This window comes from Electrona antarctica (genome assembly GCF_951216825.1).
Source record: "Electrona antarctica genome assembly, chromosome: 20".
Taxonomy (NCBI): Eukaryota; Metazoa; Chordata; class Actinopteri; order Myctophiformes; family Myctophidae; genus Electrona; species Electrona antarctica.
Window position 1 is genome coordinate 12447096 of NC_136801.1, and position 18790 is coordinate 12465885.

The 18790-nt window shown below is 44.0% G+C and overlaps 1 protein-coding gene across 1 annotated transcript in view; it reads left to right on the plus strand.

Moving 5' to 3' along the window:
* Positions 1-18790, plus strand: part of pou6f2 (POU class 6 homeobox 2) — a gene marked incomplete at its 3' end in the record, with an annotated part of 115957 nt that overhangs the window by 68031 nt on the left and 29136 nt on the right. Inside the window, exon 7 of the mRNA XM_079489319.1 lies at positions 15817-15957. Coding sequence (XP_079345445.1) covers positions 15817-15957 — 141 coding nt within the window. The remainder of the gene's footprint in view (positions 1-15816; positions 15958-18790) is intronic.

Consider the following 18790-nt stretch of genomic DNA (forward strand, 5'->3'; position numbering starts at 1 on the left):
ATTCATAGAGCACATTTAAATGTATGATTATTATTAAAAATACATTGCCTTTCTTTTTAAATAAGCTTTAATAAAGCCATATGAGTTGATGTTGTAAAGTGGAAAAACATGACGTTATACCTACTACTAGTATAGCGTCTCCCCATGTTGCTGCCCGTCCGTCCCTGTCATGGCTCGCCCCTGTCTCGTCACCAGGACGTCCTGTGTGTTCACTAATAGCCTCTGACCTTGGTCCAGCCACTGCATGGCGGCTGGCTGGTTTCAGTGGCCAAGAACACGACTGGAGATGGAGGGAGGCGCACCCCTGTCCCCGGCCTCCTCCTCCTCCATCGTCTGTCAGTCTACCCCCCGTCCTCCTCCCTCCCTCCCGTCCCTCGCAAGCCCTTGTCTCCTCCTTGGTCGCTCTGTCAGAACCCCACGCTGGGCCTGTCCACTCTTTCCCCGTCCCACACACACACACACACACACACACACACACACACACACACACACACACACACACACACACAGAGTAATTACAGCCTAGGGGGCCCTGCCCTGGCCGTCGCCGCGCTCCACAATTTACCACCGAAAATACGTGCGCAGACATCTCTCTCCTTACTTTCTCTCTCTCCACCGCTGCCTCTAGTCTGCACCCCCGACATCACAGGAGGACCGCGGGGCCTCAGACCCATACAAGTGCTGCAATTACCTGAGCTCTCTTTCTCCTTCTCCTTCTTTTTCAACTCCTCTGCCCCCCCAACCCCCCTCCCCCTCCAACCCCAACCCCATTCCTCTCAACCTCGCTCTCCCCTTGGCTCCACTCATACTATTCCCTGGCAATCAGCCTTCATTAGAGGCCTCTAGTGAAAAACCCATCGTCACCAAGGTCAGCCAGCTGCCAACCACAACAGCCTTTCAGGGGCTCTCTCTGGCTGTCTGCTATATCTCCGCTCTCTCTCTCTATCTCTCTGTCTCCCTCTCTCCTCCATTTCTCCTTTCTCCTCCTCTTCTTCTTCCCCAAGAACCACCCTTCACTCCCTCCCCTCCTCCCCCCTCCTCATCATCCTCTTCAGTCTCTCTCTAGCCCCATCTCAATTGCTTTTGTCTCCCCGCTGAGGTCTCCCTCCCTCCCTCCCTCCCCCAGACGTCCATGCATGTCACTGTCTTTCCACTGCGGTGCACTTTTTTACTCATGTCAGCCACTGTTAGAATCACCACTGTCCAACTCTGATTTTGTTGTTACTGTTGTAAGTTTCCCCACCACACGCACGCACTTTTTCCAGGTGTTTCTCACGTTATATTAACACGTGTGTGAACCCATTAAAACCGGGAAAGCATCATCGTGTCATTTTAGATTTAAACCACTTTAGCCATATTTTATACTACAATGAGCTTGCAGATCTGCGATTTTTGAATTTTAAATATATTTCAGTCAGACAACTCTTACTGTATTTTGCGTGTCTTAAGTACCAGGTCTTATTACTTAACTTAAGACCTGGAGGCGTGGTCAATGCTCTTTGGCCACTCAGAATAGCCAAATGGTATTGATCACGCCTCCAGGTCTTAAGTTAAGTAATAAGACCTGGTACTTAAGACACGCAAAATACAGCCCTAATTAGAGTGAATTTAGAGTTTATATTTATTGAGCATAATTGAGCATAGATATAAGAAGCATAGATTGGCATCAGGGCTCTGTCCCTATTCATTCCCTGCAACATTAACATGTTAGTTAAGTTATAAGCCGAATAGGATTACAGGGAATGAATAGGACCCCCATGCAGGGGGATCTAGAAACAGAGCCTACAGGTGGATGCTGGGGAGGCGGTGGGCAAAAACTTAATGAGCAGCAGGTTAGCAGCAAGCAAGGCAGGGAGACAGCAGCAGCAACGGCGCACGACCGCACAGCAGGAGAGAAGCCAGGAATGAGCAGGTAGGCAGATACGTTTAAATAGCCGCTCTGATCAGGTAAAGAGTGCATGAGACTAGTCACCTGATCAGGTAGGCGCGCTCACGAGTTGTCTGCCTGAACTAGCTACGCAAGCTTCGCATCATTTTTTGTGAACTTTTTTTTTGTGGTGCAACCACTCCAAGGAACAGCAATGTCCGTGTTAACCTGACTATGTTTGTGTGTGACTATTGACTATGAGTACCAGTAGGGGTGCTGTTGTGCCAGAAACAGAGAGAGAGAGATAGTGCTGCACTGTTGCCTGCTAATGACAGAGAGGGAGAGGGGGAGAGGGGAGGTGCACCACTCAGTTCACACGGGTGTGATTTTTTTACTGAAATCGTGGTTTCTGGGGGTCATATTTTGAGATGTGGGTCGGATATCGGGGAAAATACAGGCCTCGGGTCTTAATGGGTTAACATGAGTATTAAATAGGGGCCCACCCTGCCGTCTGCACATCGTGATGGATCGGTTGATTTTCCACATCAGACGTCATATTTAATTTCTCAAAAAAGAAGAAAATGGTCTCAATCATTCCACTGCGTATTTATTATATCAAAATTCGAAATTATATGGTCTTTGCATGCTTGCAATTGCAATGGCTCATACTGTGTCCTGCTGTCAGTGAAAGTGAAATTATTTATCTCTGACATCATGTCAGTAGATGCATTGGACACAAGATATGCCAATCTAATTTAAACTTTTCCAGCGTCATTCGTTATAGTTCTAAATCAATTGTGGATATAGTTGCAGTGAGAATACTTAACAACAGTTCAGTGTGCGTGTGTACGTGTGTGTGTGTGTGTGCGTGCGTGCTTGCGTGCGTGTGTGTGTGTGTGCATGCATGCGTGCGTGCGTATAATGTACACACAGCACACTCACAGTATCGCTTTTTGTAAAAGAAAACTTTGACAAAAATGTGGATGAGGATGTTCATGTATTTTAGATTTAGGACATTGCTCGTTTTGTAATTACAATTTTCATAATGAAATGCAAAAATTCTAAATATCTTACTATAATGGACTTGGAAATAAAAATTAAAATAAAAAAGCTCAATGCCATTGGCTGTGTGCTTTCCGTCGGTCACATGCTTTAGAAACGCAAAGCAGCTCGGCTTAGCTGCTTATTAATGCACAGGAAATCCAGCTCTTAAGAAGGCAGCTTACATAACATGCGCGCGCCACAATTTAGAAATACAAATGTGCACTGTTGACTGAAGCAGAAAATAAGACTGTTGCCCATCAACAGCGCCGCATTTCATATGAATAATTATGAAGCACAAGGGAGGGGGGTAAGATGAGAGGAAACGGCCTGACCATGACAAGCTCTACTACTTTTATTTACTTCAAATGAGGGGATTAGCCGCTGAGGGAATCTACAGACTTAAGAGCCAGGCAAGGTGCTGCCGCTCCATCTCCCCAATACCAAGGAGTTAAATGAACTTATAGCCATATTCTGGAATGGAATGGAATGGCTGCTTTGTTTTGTTTGTTTGTTTGTTTGTTTGTTTGTTTGTTTGTTTGTTTTTTCCATGCTACATGTCACTTTTCGGTCATCAGCAGTGATGGAAAGGAACGTAACAAGTACATTTACTATTTCCAATGCTTGCTTGCTTACTTCTACTCCACTATATCTCAGATTGCAATATTGTAATTTTACTACACTACTATTATTTGAAAACCTTAGTTAGATTTGGATTATTATGACAAAATATATACATTAATCACTTCAGCCCTATACACATTTGGCCATTTGGAAATAGCCAATCTACAAGCTCACAATGCGTTGCGATGTGATGCATTGTGAGCTTGTAGATCTGCTATTTTCAAATTATTTGAAAACTTTAAATGGGACATTCTGCATGAGTACTTTTACTTTTGGTACTTTAAGTACATTGTGATGCCAATACTTTTGTACAGTACCTTTACTCAAGTGCATTTGAATTGCATTTCTACATTGCAGTAGGCTACTGATACTTTTTCTTATACGTAGAAAATGTGAGTACTTTTTCCACTACTGGTCATCAGTGACCAAAACGTTGCCTCTTTGAATAAATCGTTGCTTCTGTATACCGTGCAATTTGGCAGTGTACGGGCGTATTATTTCTATTGTTGATGTGCACTTTTTTTTTAATTAAAAATGCACCCAGCACGTTCTGCAGTGCTTGTAGTGTTTTTCCGCACTTTGGGGTTTTCCAAGAACTCACCGAGCGCTGAGCTATAACATTCTCTCTGCTGTTTTATAATTTCATCCCCCCACCTTCTTCTATTACCTGCCGTGAAAAGAAAAACCTCCCTGGGTGGGCAGAGTGTTTCCAGCTCTGACACCCACAGTGAGAGAGAGAGAGAGAGAGAGAGGTGGTGCGGTATGGGCTGATCTCTCCCATCAGCCCTTGCACTTGCATCAGGGGGCATCACCAGCACATTAGACGCCCACAGGGGAGCCCTCAGACAGAGCGGCCGGGCTAAGGCTCACCTAACAGTGGATAAAGAATAGGGTTTCTTTAATTATGAGGCAGGCCTGTGACATTGAGTTCTGAGCCCCCACCTCCTCCTCGTCCTCCTCTATACCTCCTCCTCCCCTTCCTCTTCTCCTCCACTCCTGCTCTCCTCTCCTCTCCCACCAGCCCTCCTCCTCCCAGACGCTGTCTAAGTGCTCCGCTCCACTGAGGAGGCCAGTACCCCCGCGGGGCGCGATTCCTACTGCCTGTAATTTCTGATGCCCATTAGTGACCGCAAACAGAGCACCAGGCGCACACACACACACACACACACACACACACACACACACACACACACACACACACACACACACACACACACACACACACACAGGGAATACAGCCAGCGCAGCACTGTTTGTAAAAAAAAAAAAAAAAAAAAAAACCTTTTAATGCAACATTATTGTATTATGACCCCCTTGTAGACTCAAGTCAAGAGTCCTATTTACGGTCCCTGAAGGAATATTAGCAGAGAATTCTTTCTCTTCAGTGTTTTTTCCCCCGGATGGAGGCTTATTTTGCGATGGCTAAGGCTTATTTTTGGATACACATTAGACTCCTCTGAGGTGAACTCCACTTTGGAAATGTTAACAAACAAGTTCAAGGCAAGCACCCTAAGGCACTGGTCCTCAACCAGTGGTCCGGAGACCACCAGCGGTCCTTGAGACAAAATATTAAAATGTTTTGGTCTGAGGCGGCTAAATATCAACAAATGGTGGTGCATTGCTCAAATGCCGAATAAATAATGGACCTTGGCCTAAGGAGTAGAGTTGTCACGATTATGAACATTTTCTTGACAATACATTTTCGCTCAAATAGTTGCGGTTAACGATTTTATGGGTTTCTGTCATTTGAACATTATAAATAGAAATTAGTCAGGCTTAGTTAGACTTTATACTTTGTTTTAATACTATAAAAATATATATTAATAGTGGAAATATGAAGATTATGCAAAATAATTATTGCGATTATCTCAAATAATTGCGATTAGGCGATTATGTATTAATTGTGAGTGATGGGCCTTGAGCTTTCTGTTGCTTTTCTCCCAGGTTGATGATTTTATGGCTTATTATTTGATTTAGTAAAAAAAACAAAGGGGAGATGCAAAATTGATGCGTTTTGTAAATGAACTGGATGAGAACAAGCACAAGCGGTGCATTTTCTCAACTTAACTCCTCAAAATAAGAGTCAGAACAAAAGTCCAATCAATACACAGAAGTCTGTAGTTGTCATCAATTCATCTCTCCACTTAATGCTGATTTAGCTCGCGCCTATGAGAGTGTGCATGTTTGAGAGAGAGAGAGAGAGAGAGAGAGAGAGAGAGAGAGAGAGAGAGAGAGGGGGGGGGGGGGGGGGGAAGAGAGAGAGAGAGATGAGAGAGGGAGCATAGGGAACAGCGAGGCAGAAAGAGAGAGAGAGAGGGGGAGAGGCAGAGAGGCGCATTTATCGATCAAGGGTGACCACCACATCTTAGCCACAGAGCCCCTCTCTCGTGATTAATCTTGGGGCTCAGAGTTGGCCAATGACACTTGACAGGCCCTCCCCCCTTCAAAGTCCTCCATTTCTCTTCATTACCGGCCCGTATTTTTGGACACCGCAGTGGCGAGTAATCATTTACCTTTATTGTGTTTATAAAGCTGCGAGCAAAGGATGACCCTTTTCTATATTGAATTGTGGACATCAAAAGATCACTGGACATTGATTACGACGATATTAAAGTCATTCAAATGCTATATTCATATGTCAGACAACACAGCAAAGTGAAAAGACATGGCATTTCCTCTCCCTCTGAATGAAAACGAATGGAGTGGGTTCCATGTGGTTGACGTCGTATTCCCCAAATCAATTACGGTGTACATTTATTTGCTAGGTAATTGTGATGGGTTAAGCAAGATGAATGGGTAAATACCTCTGATACTGTACCCATATAATATAATATAATATCTGTCTTTGCTTCACGGATTGTGTTTGTTTTCTTTTTTATGGCAATGAATAAAAAAAGCTGTATAGGAATCTACTTTGAAATCACAGGCGGAGCAGTATAGTCCATCTCCTTGGCTTAAAGGTGCCATGATTCTCAACCCAACACTATACCAGCGTGCCGTACAGAAATAACTGCACCAAATATGTCACATCATGGGGCTGAAATGGTCAGCACTTTCCCGCGGATATACTTAATCACAGTGTAGTCTTATACGTTTAATACATACTGGAGAAAAGCTAAATATTATAGATCATTCCTCACGAAGAGGAATAGTGTAAAAGGAATGTAGTATAACTTGTTTTTTTTTTCTACTCATAGTGTGTGTCGTGTCCCCCCCCCCCCCCCCTCCCCTCGACCAGTGGAAATATACTGCTGCGGTGATGGATGACAGAGAATCCACTCTGCACCTCTGTGCTTCACAATTACCAACAAATGGTCCGGAGCAGATTTTATGTAATGATTAAAGCCGCTGTTAATTTCACATGAGGGTAATGAGAGGGAAGATTGACGACCACTGTCTGGCACTCCGTCATTCCTTTATAGTGAGTTTGAACGTTTTCACGACTCTCTCCTGCCGCCATTTGCATTTTGCCTCATTAGGCCCGGGCCATTTCTGACACCGCCCGGGATGTCCATTTCCTGAAGTTTAGTGTCTCTTATTTGATCGTCTCGAACCTCCGTGTTTTAACTAGCTCGTCGTTTTGCTCCCGCTCCTTATGACATCACTCCATTAGCGCCGCTCGTCACCGCCGTCCCTCCTTGATCCCCTCAGCCAATTATAACGTCCAACCTTCACCCAACACGGCACTATTATATTTGTCAGATGCCATCTTCAACCCAGTTGATCTGTCTGTCTGTCTGTCACTTTCTGCCGTGTCGATTTGTGTTGTTTTTTTGGGTTTTTGCCTCACGATTGTGCCTCTTAAGGGCTTCAGTTGTTGTTGTTTTTGTTCCACAATGGCTGAAGCAGAGGCCCAGTGGTGGAGCTACAGCCAGCACTCAGAGATGGCCTCAGAGGGGCAGGGCCATACGGTGTGAGGCCTGGGCTGTAGACCCTGGGACCAGAGGTGTTTTTGAGGGCCTAATGGCATTTTGATGTTCATAAGCACAGTGGATATTGGGTGGGTGGGGAGGGGAGTGGGAGGAAAGGAAGGAACGACAGAGGACTGTCAGCAGAGGACCGGCCGAGTCCTGACAGACGGCGAACGTGTTTTCTCATGTCACAGCTGATTACATTCACTCTGGGGTGGGAAAAGAGCAGGGCGGAGACCGAGATGTGGGGTTCAGAGTACAATAAAAAATAACGTCCATGTTTCCCCTCCGAGATACAGGGACTTCTTCTTCTCTTCCAGAAGCGATAGTGCTATTGATTGTTCGTTCCCAAACCCCTCCCCCGCTCTTTGGTCCACTTTGCAACATTTTTGCTTGAGCGACGACAAGCGACTGTATAGGCCCGGAAAAAGGCCAGAGATAGATGGAGCACTTTGGTGGATGACTCCCAACATCACCTCTGGTGGCGTTCAGTTGACATCGCTTTTTCATACTTTTATTTTCATTTTTGCAAAGATCTGATCTGTATAAGTCCTGTGGCCATTTGTTTGAGAGCTTTTACCACAAAAATGACAGGTAAAGGGTTTTCTTTCTTAGATATTTACAAGCTTTTGCTGCAAACTGTAGGTTTGTAGCAAAGGTCTCTTAGCTTTTTCAAGTACAAGTAAAGGGTTTTTTTCCCTGTATGGGTCCTCGTGTGCTTTCTCACATCAGATACTGACAAGCCTTTGCTACAACTTTATTTTTCCTACTCTGCAAGAATAAAATATTGGCTACCACCAGTGTGTGCAGCCACCTTATTGTCTCTTGAAGACATATCATTTGGATCCTTCTGCCGTGGGCTGTCACTATCAGTGTTGTTTTCGTCGACTAAAACTAAGACGAAAAATGTTCGTCGACTACCTTTTTTCACTGACAAAAACTAAGCTATGATGACTAAAACTAAGACTAAATATATTGACAATTTCGTCAAGAAATAAAAACTAGACTAAAATGTTAGGAAGGGACTAGTGGACAAGAGATCCAGTATAAGCCATTTTACACTTGGTTGCATGCTGAAAATAGCAGATCTACAAGCCCACAACGCGTCGCAGTAGATCTGCTATTTTCAGCAAGTGTAAAAACAGTCATTACGATGGCATCAAGGCCCTCAAAATGCATTTTAGTCGACTAAATCACCTGTAGATTTAGTCGAGAATCGAGATCAAAGTAAAGTCTTGATTCTTGATTTGAAAAAAGCTTATAGATGTGCTCTAGACCAGTAGGTTTTCAACCTTTTTATACTAAGTACCACCACAGAAAATATCTGTCTCTCCAAGTACCACCATAATAACTGATGTTAAAATACAGGAGCGTAGACCTGCCCCATCTACGCAATCTATCTATTATTAACACAGGAGGAAAATGTAATTTATTCTTTGAATTGTTATGTTTTTGTTCCATTCCTAAGCCAATTTTGCTGCTGCTCTGACCCACAACTGATAATAGTTGTAATGGGATTAATCAGTTATCAAATCTTCTATTAATGTCTAGTTGTGCTGTCATGCTCATTTCAGAAGAAAATGCAATTTATTCTTTGAATTATTTTGTTTTTGTTCCATTCCTAAGCCAATTTTACTGCTGCTCTGACGTTCTGTTTATTCGATTTTAAAGTTATTGGGTTTTTTTTAACAAATGCAGAAACAACAAATACAAAAAACCAACAACACACACACACGCAAGAAGAAGAAGAAGAAAAAAAAACTCCAATACAATCAGTATACATGCAGAGATATCAGAGATCCAACGTGAATGTGAGGGAGGGTTAAGGGTATGTTTCTTTTCCAGTGGATCAGAATAAGTCGTCTTGCCAGAAGAGTCACAAAAGCGACAAGGTCTGATTGATATTTAGGCAGGGAGATGGTTTCAGGAAGAACACCAAATAAGGAAATAATAAGGGATGGATCTATGGGCAACTGTAATACCAACTGATAATATTTCTAATGTGATTAATCCTTAGCTCTGGTCCATATCCTTCTACTGCTTCTACGATTCTGCCCTGCAGTATAAGGCTATGGGACTTTCAGTTTTAAATCTCAAATCGAAATCAGACCAGCCTCTCCTCTTTAGCGTATTTGACCAGTAGCCTACTTTCCTTAGTGGACGCACTCTGAGCCCCCCACCACACGTATAAAAAATCCCTTTCTGGCCAAAAAGTACCGTTTATACGTGTGGTGGGGGTCCACTAAGGAAAGTAGGCTTTCTAATGACACAACCCGCCTTTGTTTTGGTGAGTAGCAAAAACGTTCTTTTAAAATACGCTAAGAGAGGCTGGTCTGATTTCGATTTGAGATTTAAAACTGAAAGTCCCATAGCCTTATACTGCAGGGCAGAATCGTAGAAGCAGTAGAAGGCTATGGACCAGAGCTAATTAATCCTCAAATCTTCTATTAATGGCTAGGTGTGCTGTCATGCTCATTTCAGCTGGTCAGAAGAACTAATATAAATACATATTTCATTCCAATTTTGCCTTTTTTCTCCTTTTTTTTTTTTTTATAATTTGGGGACCCCCTAAAATAATTTGGCGACCCCCGAGGGGTCGCGACCCACGGGTTGAGAACCCCTGACATAGAGCACAGAGGACTACAGTACAGTATGTACGTACAGTATGTGCATGCTATGGTGTCTGCAACAGTTCATCCATGATGTATCTTCATTGCTTTGTTTTTACGTATACGCCAATAAAGCAAGTAGACTACGTTTCAAGTGGCTACATGAAAAGAGTAAACCAGGAATCAACTCCACTATAGTTTGTGTCAGACAATTTGAGCTTCCATACGGTTGTCTCTCCACGGTTTTCGGCAAAGCTATTTCTCCTTCTATCCCTGAGATTACACGGGTTGCTGCACACCTGACCCTCATGGTCAAACGGCCAGCGGACTGAGCGGAGAGCCTTGCCGGAGTTATACCCCTGCCCACTTAGCCCATACAGAGATTACAGACTGCAAAGGATGCATTTTTAACAATTTGCCAGGTACTTTTTTACATTTATTTTGTATTCTTTGACCCTCTTGTGTGGCACCGTGTATAATTTGTCAAACATGGAACCTTGTCAAGGCCCGGGAGTCATTAATAGGGGACATAAAAGAATGACGCACAATACAGACCCCACGAGTCATATGGGACATAAAAGAACGACGCACACAATGCAGTCCTCTGCAAACTGGAACTGTTTATCTCCTCCAACACATGCAATCAGAACAGATGCTAGGGCCCGGTCTCTCATTTTCTGCCTCCTGCCGAGCTGTTGAGAGGCACCACCGCTGTGGAAAATCACCTGTTTAGGTGTTGAACACACCCTCACTCCCCCCCCTCCTTATATTCTGGCTCTCTTTCTCCCAGCCTATCCATGTTGAACACACCCTCACTCCCCCCTCTCCTTATATTCTGGCTCTCTTTCTCCCAACCTATCCATGTCATCACCCAGCACCGCCAGAGAAAAATAAAGAAAAATAAAGAAATCCCGGACGTTATTATAAGTCCCCGCTTTCTTTTCACCTTAGATTTACTAGAATATAACATAGCATGATCCCAAAAGGCTATCATTGAATAAATCATAATGATGATATCAAAGATACATTCTTCTACATTTCCACTAGAAAGCGTCTCGCTATGCCTGTCAGCGTGTTACAGTAACACTGAAGTGCAGAGCAGACCTTCTCCAAGCTCCACATGACCATCGTTCAGCTCTGCATGTGGCCTTGTTATATTCCTTTTTGTATGTTTCTGTTCACCACGAGAGCACATCCATTATGCTGCCATAGCAACTATTGCAATAACTGATAGGTGTAGGCTACTTTATTGTGTTTACTCTTTGCAATTTAGGCGAATTTGCTGTATTTATATTTCATTAAACTTTATGTAATTACAGATTGAGAAAACTATGTCTTAATGAAATATCTGGAAAGCAGATGATTAAGCACAGCTAAATGGGTTTTGCTTGTATAGTGAGAGATATTCTCTAATTGGCGAAACACTGCTACGAAGAAATTGATGTACCTGGTGGCGTGGTACGCCGGCAACAATCTGGCTCTCAACACCACACTGACCAAGGAGCTCATTGTGGACTACAGGAGAGCCAATCGCTGTGACCACACCCCGATCTATATCAACGGGACTGTGGTGGAGCGTGTGTCCGGTTTGAAGTTCCTGGGTGTCCTGTCCACCTCTCTGAGAACTTCTCTTGGGCCCTCAACTCTTCCATCCTGATTAAGAAGGCGCAGCAGCGCCTCTACTTCCTGAGGAGACTGAGGAAGGCTCACCTGTCTCCTCAGATTCTGGTGAACTTTTACCACTGCACCATTGAGAGCATCTTAACTAACTGTATCTCAGTGTGGTATAACAGCTGCACAGTGTCTGACCGGAAGGCCCTGCAACGGGTGGTAAAGACTTTTAGGTATGCGGTCTAGTCTAACTTGGACTCAGGGGGGTGGACGCCTCTGCCTTGCATAGTCCCCAGTGAATAGGCAGGTTGCCCTTCACTGGTAACCTTACTTTGGATTTTAAATATATTAAGGTATTGTAGGCTGGGATTTTACAAAAAAGCCCCCCTTTTAAATACATACAGACATACAGACATACATACATACTTATAAGGTATGCCATCTGGTGGCTAATGAACCAAACACACATTCTCAGAAGTTGAAGCAGTTTTAGAGGACCCACTTTTAGGCCAGTGCAACAGAGCATGCTTTTGCCTTTTTTAAAACCTTACCCATTTTAACCAAATACATACATACATACATACATACATACATACATACATACATACATACATACAATCCTGTATACAGGTCATCTCAGCTAAAATCATAGCCAGTTCCTATCGCTCGATCTTTCCTCTCCAAAACTGGACCTTATTAGTATGTGTCCCTAACGTGTTTGATTTACTTCTTCTCAGCGGTGACGGAAGGGGATCCGTGGTTCAGATTATCTGCTAATGCAATCCCTGGCTGATATCACCATCCACCATCCGGCCCCAGGTGCCCTCTCACTGATACATGTATTTACTTGGAGATTTCAGCCCAGATAAAGCTTTCCTTACCCTTCAATCTTCCCCCTTTATTGCAGTGACAAAGCACACTCTGTCTCTTTATATGGTTGCAGCCAGTGATGTATCTTTCTAATGTTTTACTTTAGTTGTTTATTTAGACGGGACACCGCATATTAATGAAGAACATATTAAAGGTATATTCAGTGATTTGACTTAATCTAAATATCACTTATTTTTTCTTTTTTTCTGGATAATCCTCCCTACTATAGAGTGTGCTGACCATATAAGGAGTTCCTCCCTGTCCCCAGTGAGCCCCTGGGGTCAAAAAACCCTAGTTTCAGTTTTGGTGGCGGGTGGCAAAGCCTTCATCCAATCAGGATGAGAGGGGCCTTCCTCCAATCATGATCGAGTGGGGTGCACATGCTGTTGGCCTGTTGCACTTCCCCCCACTGTAGAGCGTGCATGTGCACATTTTGTTACCGGGGCGGACTGGGTGGTTCTCCAAATCACTCAAATCACTGAATGCTCCTTTAATATAGTAATGAATACATCGATTTAACTATGTCATGTAAATCCACCGGATTTAGCAAAGATGCAAATTTACATCTGCAGTCCCCCCCCCCCCCAAAAAAAAGAAACAGACAAAGTACATTGCTTTACTGAGCTCATTTCATTTTTTTTGTTCAAGAAATGTATTAAAGCGTCTATTATGATAATAGTGCTTTAAAATAACAAAATGAAAAACCTCAGCAGTGACGTTTTGTACTACGTAGTATTATGTGATGGACATTTCAGTCATGCAATCAGATTATGAACGAGCATGAATAAATATGTCTTTTTCTTTTGGCAAGATATTCTGGAAAAGGGCAATTTGGTGTGCAGACAAACTATTTTGTTATCTCTGTCAACGTTGTCTCAAATGTAATCTTAAATGAAATAAAATGTGTTTTAAGGTTAAGAGTCAGTGGATATCACCGACGATGGATGTCCAAAATGACAAGATTACTTCGGGGCACATATATGATCACACAGTGGAGTGACATGTTTCCAAAATGATTACTGTACAAACTGTGGTAAATATATATGCTTATGTCACTGTTGTTGAACTCTTTTGTCGGAGCCCAGCTATCACTAGTTATTTGTAAAATGTAACATTCCTGTATTGAATCTTTTGAAGTGTTCATCGGTTAACTTTTTGACAAACCGTGACCAATGTCAGACTGTGAATTAGAGATTTATTGTGATTCCCCAACAACCCCCGTGCCCTTTGAGGAAAGAAAAATGTCAAGTCAAAAGGCACCTTTATACTCCCTTAACGCATTTTGACCTGAGATCAGATTCTAAAAATGTCTTCTACATCCTGACAGTCAGTCGTTCTTCGATTTTTCAAAAATAGCAGACCTACAAGCTCGTAGCGCGCCACTCGGTGGCGCGCTATGAGCTTGTAGATCTGCTATTTTTCAATAGCTAAAACATAACATAATGCTAACACCAAAAGGGGTTCCCGCCCAAAATGAGTTAACATTTGAGACGCAGGAAGGACAAACACCGGAGCACATAAAAAGAACAATCTTGCGATTATCGAGAAAGAACTGGATGACTTTCAGACGGAGGGGACGCAATATCAATCACGGCCAATTTGAGGCCACCAACATGAAATATGATTTCATAAGACAAATGCGGTGTCATTCTTAATGTGCTTAACCTTTACTGTCAATGAAAAAGTATCGATCGCTCCGTGGCATTTTTTCATCATTTGATTTCAGAAAGTGTAATAATATATGGTGGTGGGAGTAAGAAAATAGATGAATGGCAACTCAATGATCCCGACTGAACAGAACCTAATTCCCCCGAAGACCTGGGAAAGTGTGGAAAGAGAAACGAGAGAAGTTTATGCCCTTTGTAAAAAGAAAAAAAAGAAAAGAAAATGATTTAGGATATCTTGACTGTCACACCACACTGTAATATATAATGTTTATAAAAATAATACTAAAGTATAATATTATTATTCATAATAATATATGTAATAATCATAATACTAATAACATTATTATTATTAATAGTAATACTAATAATAATAGTAATATTTTGTATAATGATGATGATGATGATGATAATAATGACAATTTAAATAATAATACATTCAAAAACATGTTCAACTCACATTAAGTTAAAATCATTTAAAAAGGTTGTTGTTCTTTTTCTCTCTTCTTTTGTTGAGGCACAAAGTATTTAGCTTATTTATCATTTACAAACCACTTGCCCTGGTTGAGTGTGCATCATCAGAACACTAATATGACCAGCCAGGAGTAAGCACTAGTGTTTCTATTATTTCTCTATTCTGTTGAGTAATTGGGTGGTCTCCTCTGCCCGCCTGCTCTTTGATCTACTTACTCAACCTAATAAGACTTTGCTCTGCTGTGCTGCAACCAAATCAGCAGTGCATTTTCAGTCCCTAATAAGTGGTTATCGCCTTGATTTATATGGGTAATCTCAACGATGTGGCCGGGACGCGCTACAGCCTCTATAACCATCACTGGGAGCCTCTTTTCATGACCACAGGGCTACACCAGATGGGTCCATTTACAACATGGGAGTGAGGAGGGTGATCATTTTAAAACCATTCTCTCCTTCAAAAGTAACAGAAGCAGTGCGTTATGACGGGCAGAGTAATTTTGTAGTCGAAGCGTATACCGTATATCGAGGCGGCTTGACCGGGCAGGCATATATGTTGATGCATGGCCTCATCGCCCGGCTCCATTGTAAGAAGTAGATGGTTGTCGGGCCGTGGGTTCTCCTGGTGCCGGTGGAGAAGCATGTGCTCGGCCCATGGGGAGCCCCGGGGGGGCCGGGGGAAACACTTAAAGTGGTAAAATGGCCACTTATTCACAATCTCCCTCCCCCTTTTTTTCACTGCTCCTCCCTCCACGGGAGCCTCCTGCTGGGTTGTGGGCTGTGGAGCACAGACCTCTGGGAGCATGTATGATGGACTGCACAGTCCTTCGCTACACTACTGGACTCCACAGACCTCCAGTGCAGTTTGGGCCTATTGTGGCCCCGCTAACAAAGCACCGGAGCTGCTGCTTGCTTTATGAAGCCTTCATCACTGTGTTGTCCTCTTCCACAGCATGCAGCACAGGAATTTTACAGTTGTTCCGATACCGATACCAGTATCGAAAACTCTGGGAATTAGAATCGGTATCGGGAAGAATGTCGGGAAAATGTTGTATCTATAACAACAAGAATGAGTATCATGGGTCCATGATGAGAACATTTGGGGCTATAATAGTTGTGGTGGTGATTGTTTCTTTCTTCCTCACCAGCTGAATCCGCTGGCCAGCCAGGCAGCAGTGGCAGCAGCAGCGGCGGCTTTGGGCTCCATGGCCGGTTCACAGGTGTTCGGCAACGCCCTGTCCAATCTGCAAGGAGCCACGGGACAGCTGGTCACCAATGCACAAGGACAGGTGAGTGACCAACATCGTGGCAGGATGACACACTAATGCCTCATGGCATGCACACGATCTAACCGAACCCTACAGTAGCCTCACCCTATTCAGGGGGGAAAACAGCTTGATAAAATAGCTTGATAGATCTACAAGAGGTTTTTTAGGGCACATTGTAGCTGAACTTCCCAATTTTAAGATTTCCCGTGTATGTACCTGGCCAGTGCAATAAAACGGAAGTGTGGATTTTATTTAAGTGGTTAAAAACCACAAGACGTTACTAACATTGCTTGCTGGCCAAAGATGTTGCAATGCATTGGACCCAAACCCACACTGTGGCGCACGCTCACACACACACACACACACACACACACACACACACACATACACACACACACACACACACACACACACACACACACACACACACCAAAGGGACTCGATGAACGCCCAGTCAAGCAATAATGTACATGTACATCATCTAGGCCAGTGGTTCTCAGTCTGCCGGCCGTGGCCCTCTGGTATTCTATGTCTGGTATTCTATGTTCTCAACGTTTTTGGCTGAGGACTCACGAAAATGCTTTGGCCATGTCTCGCGATCCACACCCGCCCCCCTCCCTACCAATACCAATACACATTGACCGCTACAATAACGTTAATAATAGAGAAATACATCATAAATAAATACTGAAACCATATATAATCATTAAGGAAAGTTTATGCATGTACTATGTAAACTCTAAATTTCCATTTTCAGCCATTCAGTTGCATCAAGGCAATCTATAGGGCTAACCAGGCTACCCTAGGGTGCCATGACATGAATTTCTGCCATTCAGTTCGCAGTAGTTCGTCAACAGCATGTCTTATTGTTAAGTATTTTTTGGGGTGAAATAAACAAAGCCCTTCTCTCTCTTATCCACACATTCGCCTGGCTGGCTGTCGCAGTAAAACGCTGACCTTGTCATATTTACAGGGTGGCTGCAGAATTGTTCCATCAGTAGCCTAGAGGCTTGAACGATGATGCTTGTCACGGCGGGACCCTATCTAATGAATCATCTTATCGCCAGGTGCACACGGCATATTATAAAGGATAATGGTATGGGCGACGTGCCCTTCCACGCCAGACCATGTTGTTTACCATAGCATTAAACCTACCTTTAAACATACCTTTAAACAACTCTTTTACTGATCATGTTAACGTGGCGCTTACCAACACCTCATTTTGGGGCGGTGTGCACGCCACGCATACAGCCTGCAGTCAAGTGCAGCTAGCCTGGCTAATAAGCCAGACCGAATCAGCCGTTGGCAAAAAAAAATTGCCTGCCGGCGGATTACGGTCTGGAGAGGCTCAATTGTACGCCCATTTCCTACACCAGAGAACTGGTGTGGCCAATCGGGACACGGTATGCAATATGGGCGGGCTTTGGTATAGTGACGTTCAATGCTTGAGACCTTTGGCATCTCCAGACTCAAATACCACACGACAGTGTGATTTGAGTCTGGCTTATTAGCCAGGCTAAAGTGCAGCGCCAATGCGTGCCAAAAGGGTGATTTTTGTATACATAGTTGCGCAGTCCACGGGTGTGCCGCACACCAAAACTAGCCCAATCTACAAGCTCACAATGCGTCGACTCGAAGCACATGCTTGTAGCATGACACAACCAAGTATAATTCAGGCTTAACTTAACCGTTATTGTGTTGTTGTTTTTCACCATCTGTGCGCAACCTAACACACACACAAACACACACGCACATATTAACTGTATATATGATGATTTCGGGTGTGCCAGTACAGTACAGTACAGCAGAGGGTACAGTAGAGGGACACCCACACGGTAATTCTGTCATTTCTGAACCGTTTCGGACGTGGGGCGGCTCGCCGGAATCGGCTCGCCCCCCATGGGCGCGTTCCTGGGGGTCTTGATGTTCCGGGGACCCCCCGGGGACTCCCCGGAGACCCCCACATGGTAACTCTCATTTCTCTACCATTTCGGATGTGGTCCTGTGGGTCTGGAACTTCCGGGGACCCCCCGGGGACCCCCACACAGAGTTGCACCACTCACTTCACACGGGTATGATTTTAATATTTTTGATACATATCATTTTGGGGTCCGCGCCGACCACTCCTGAATGAAGTGCCTGGTGCTGGGAGTCTGGTGCAACGCACAGGTGCCTGATCTAGTGAGAGCAGGAGTGGACCTGGTGAGACGTAGGAGGGGCCCGGACAGGAGTCAACCCACAGAGCCTAGTCCTTCCACGCACCAGATTTATGCGATCCTCCCGCATACCCAGTCCCGGCAGAGTAGTTCCGGAGGAACGGATGGTTTTTCCCTGGTGGGACTGATCGAGGGTAGCTACTGGCCCGCGGCATGAAAACATTTGAGAACTACTGATTTAGAAGAAGGCCTTTGTAGAATCAGGTCTTAAAACACCACTATGTAACCTTTCTTTAGCACCTTGAGGGCCCGGGCCTATTTAATCCATTAATAAAATGTGCCCATCATTTATAGCGCCCGGACCACTTTTACCGGCGGACCGGAAGTTGTTGTGAATGTCTGTGTAGCAGCTAACAATAGCCACACCACTCTAGAGTCGATCGACAACAACGGGAGGTAAGAATACATCTATCGCGACTAGCGACTGGACCGCGGAGTGCCGTCTAACACAGGATATTTTTTCATAATTAGACGGGATGATTTAGATCGCGAGTTATGAACGTTTTAAGATTTTCGTTTTCGTCCGCTAAACAGGCAGGGAACATTTTCGATGACGTGTCACTGTTGTGCAACACCGAGGATTGGGCAACAAGCGCTCCTAGGCTGTGGAGCGATGCGACCTGTTTTGATATCATTAA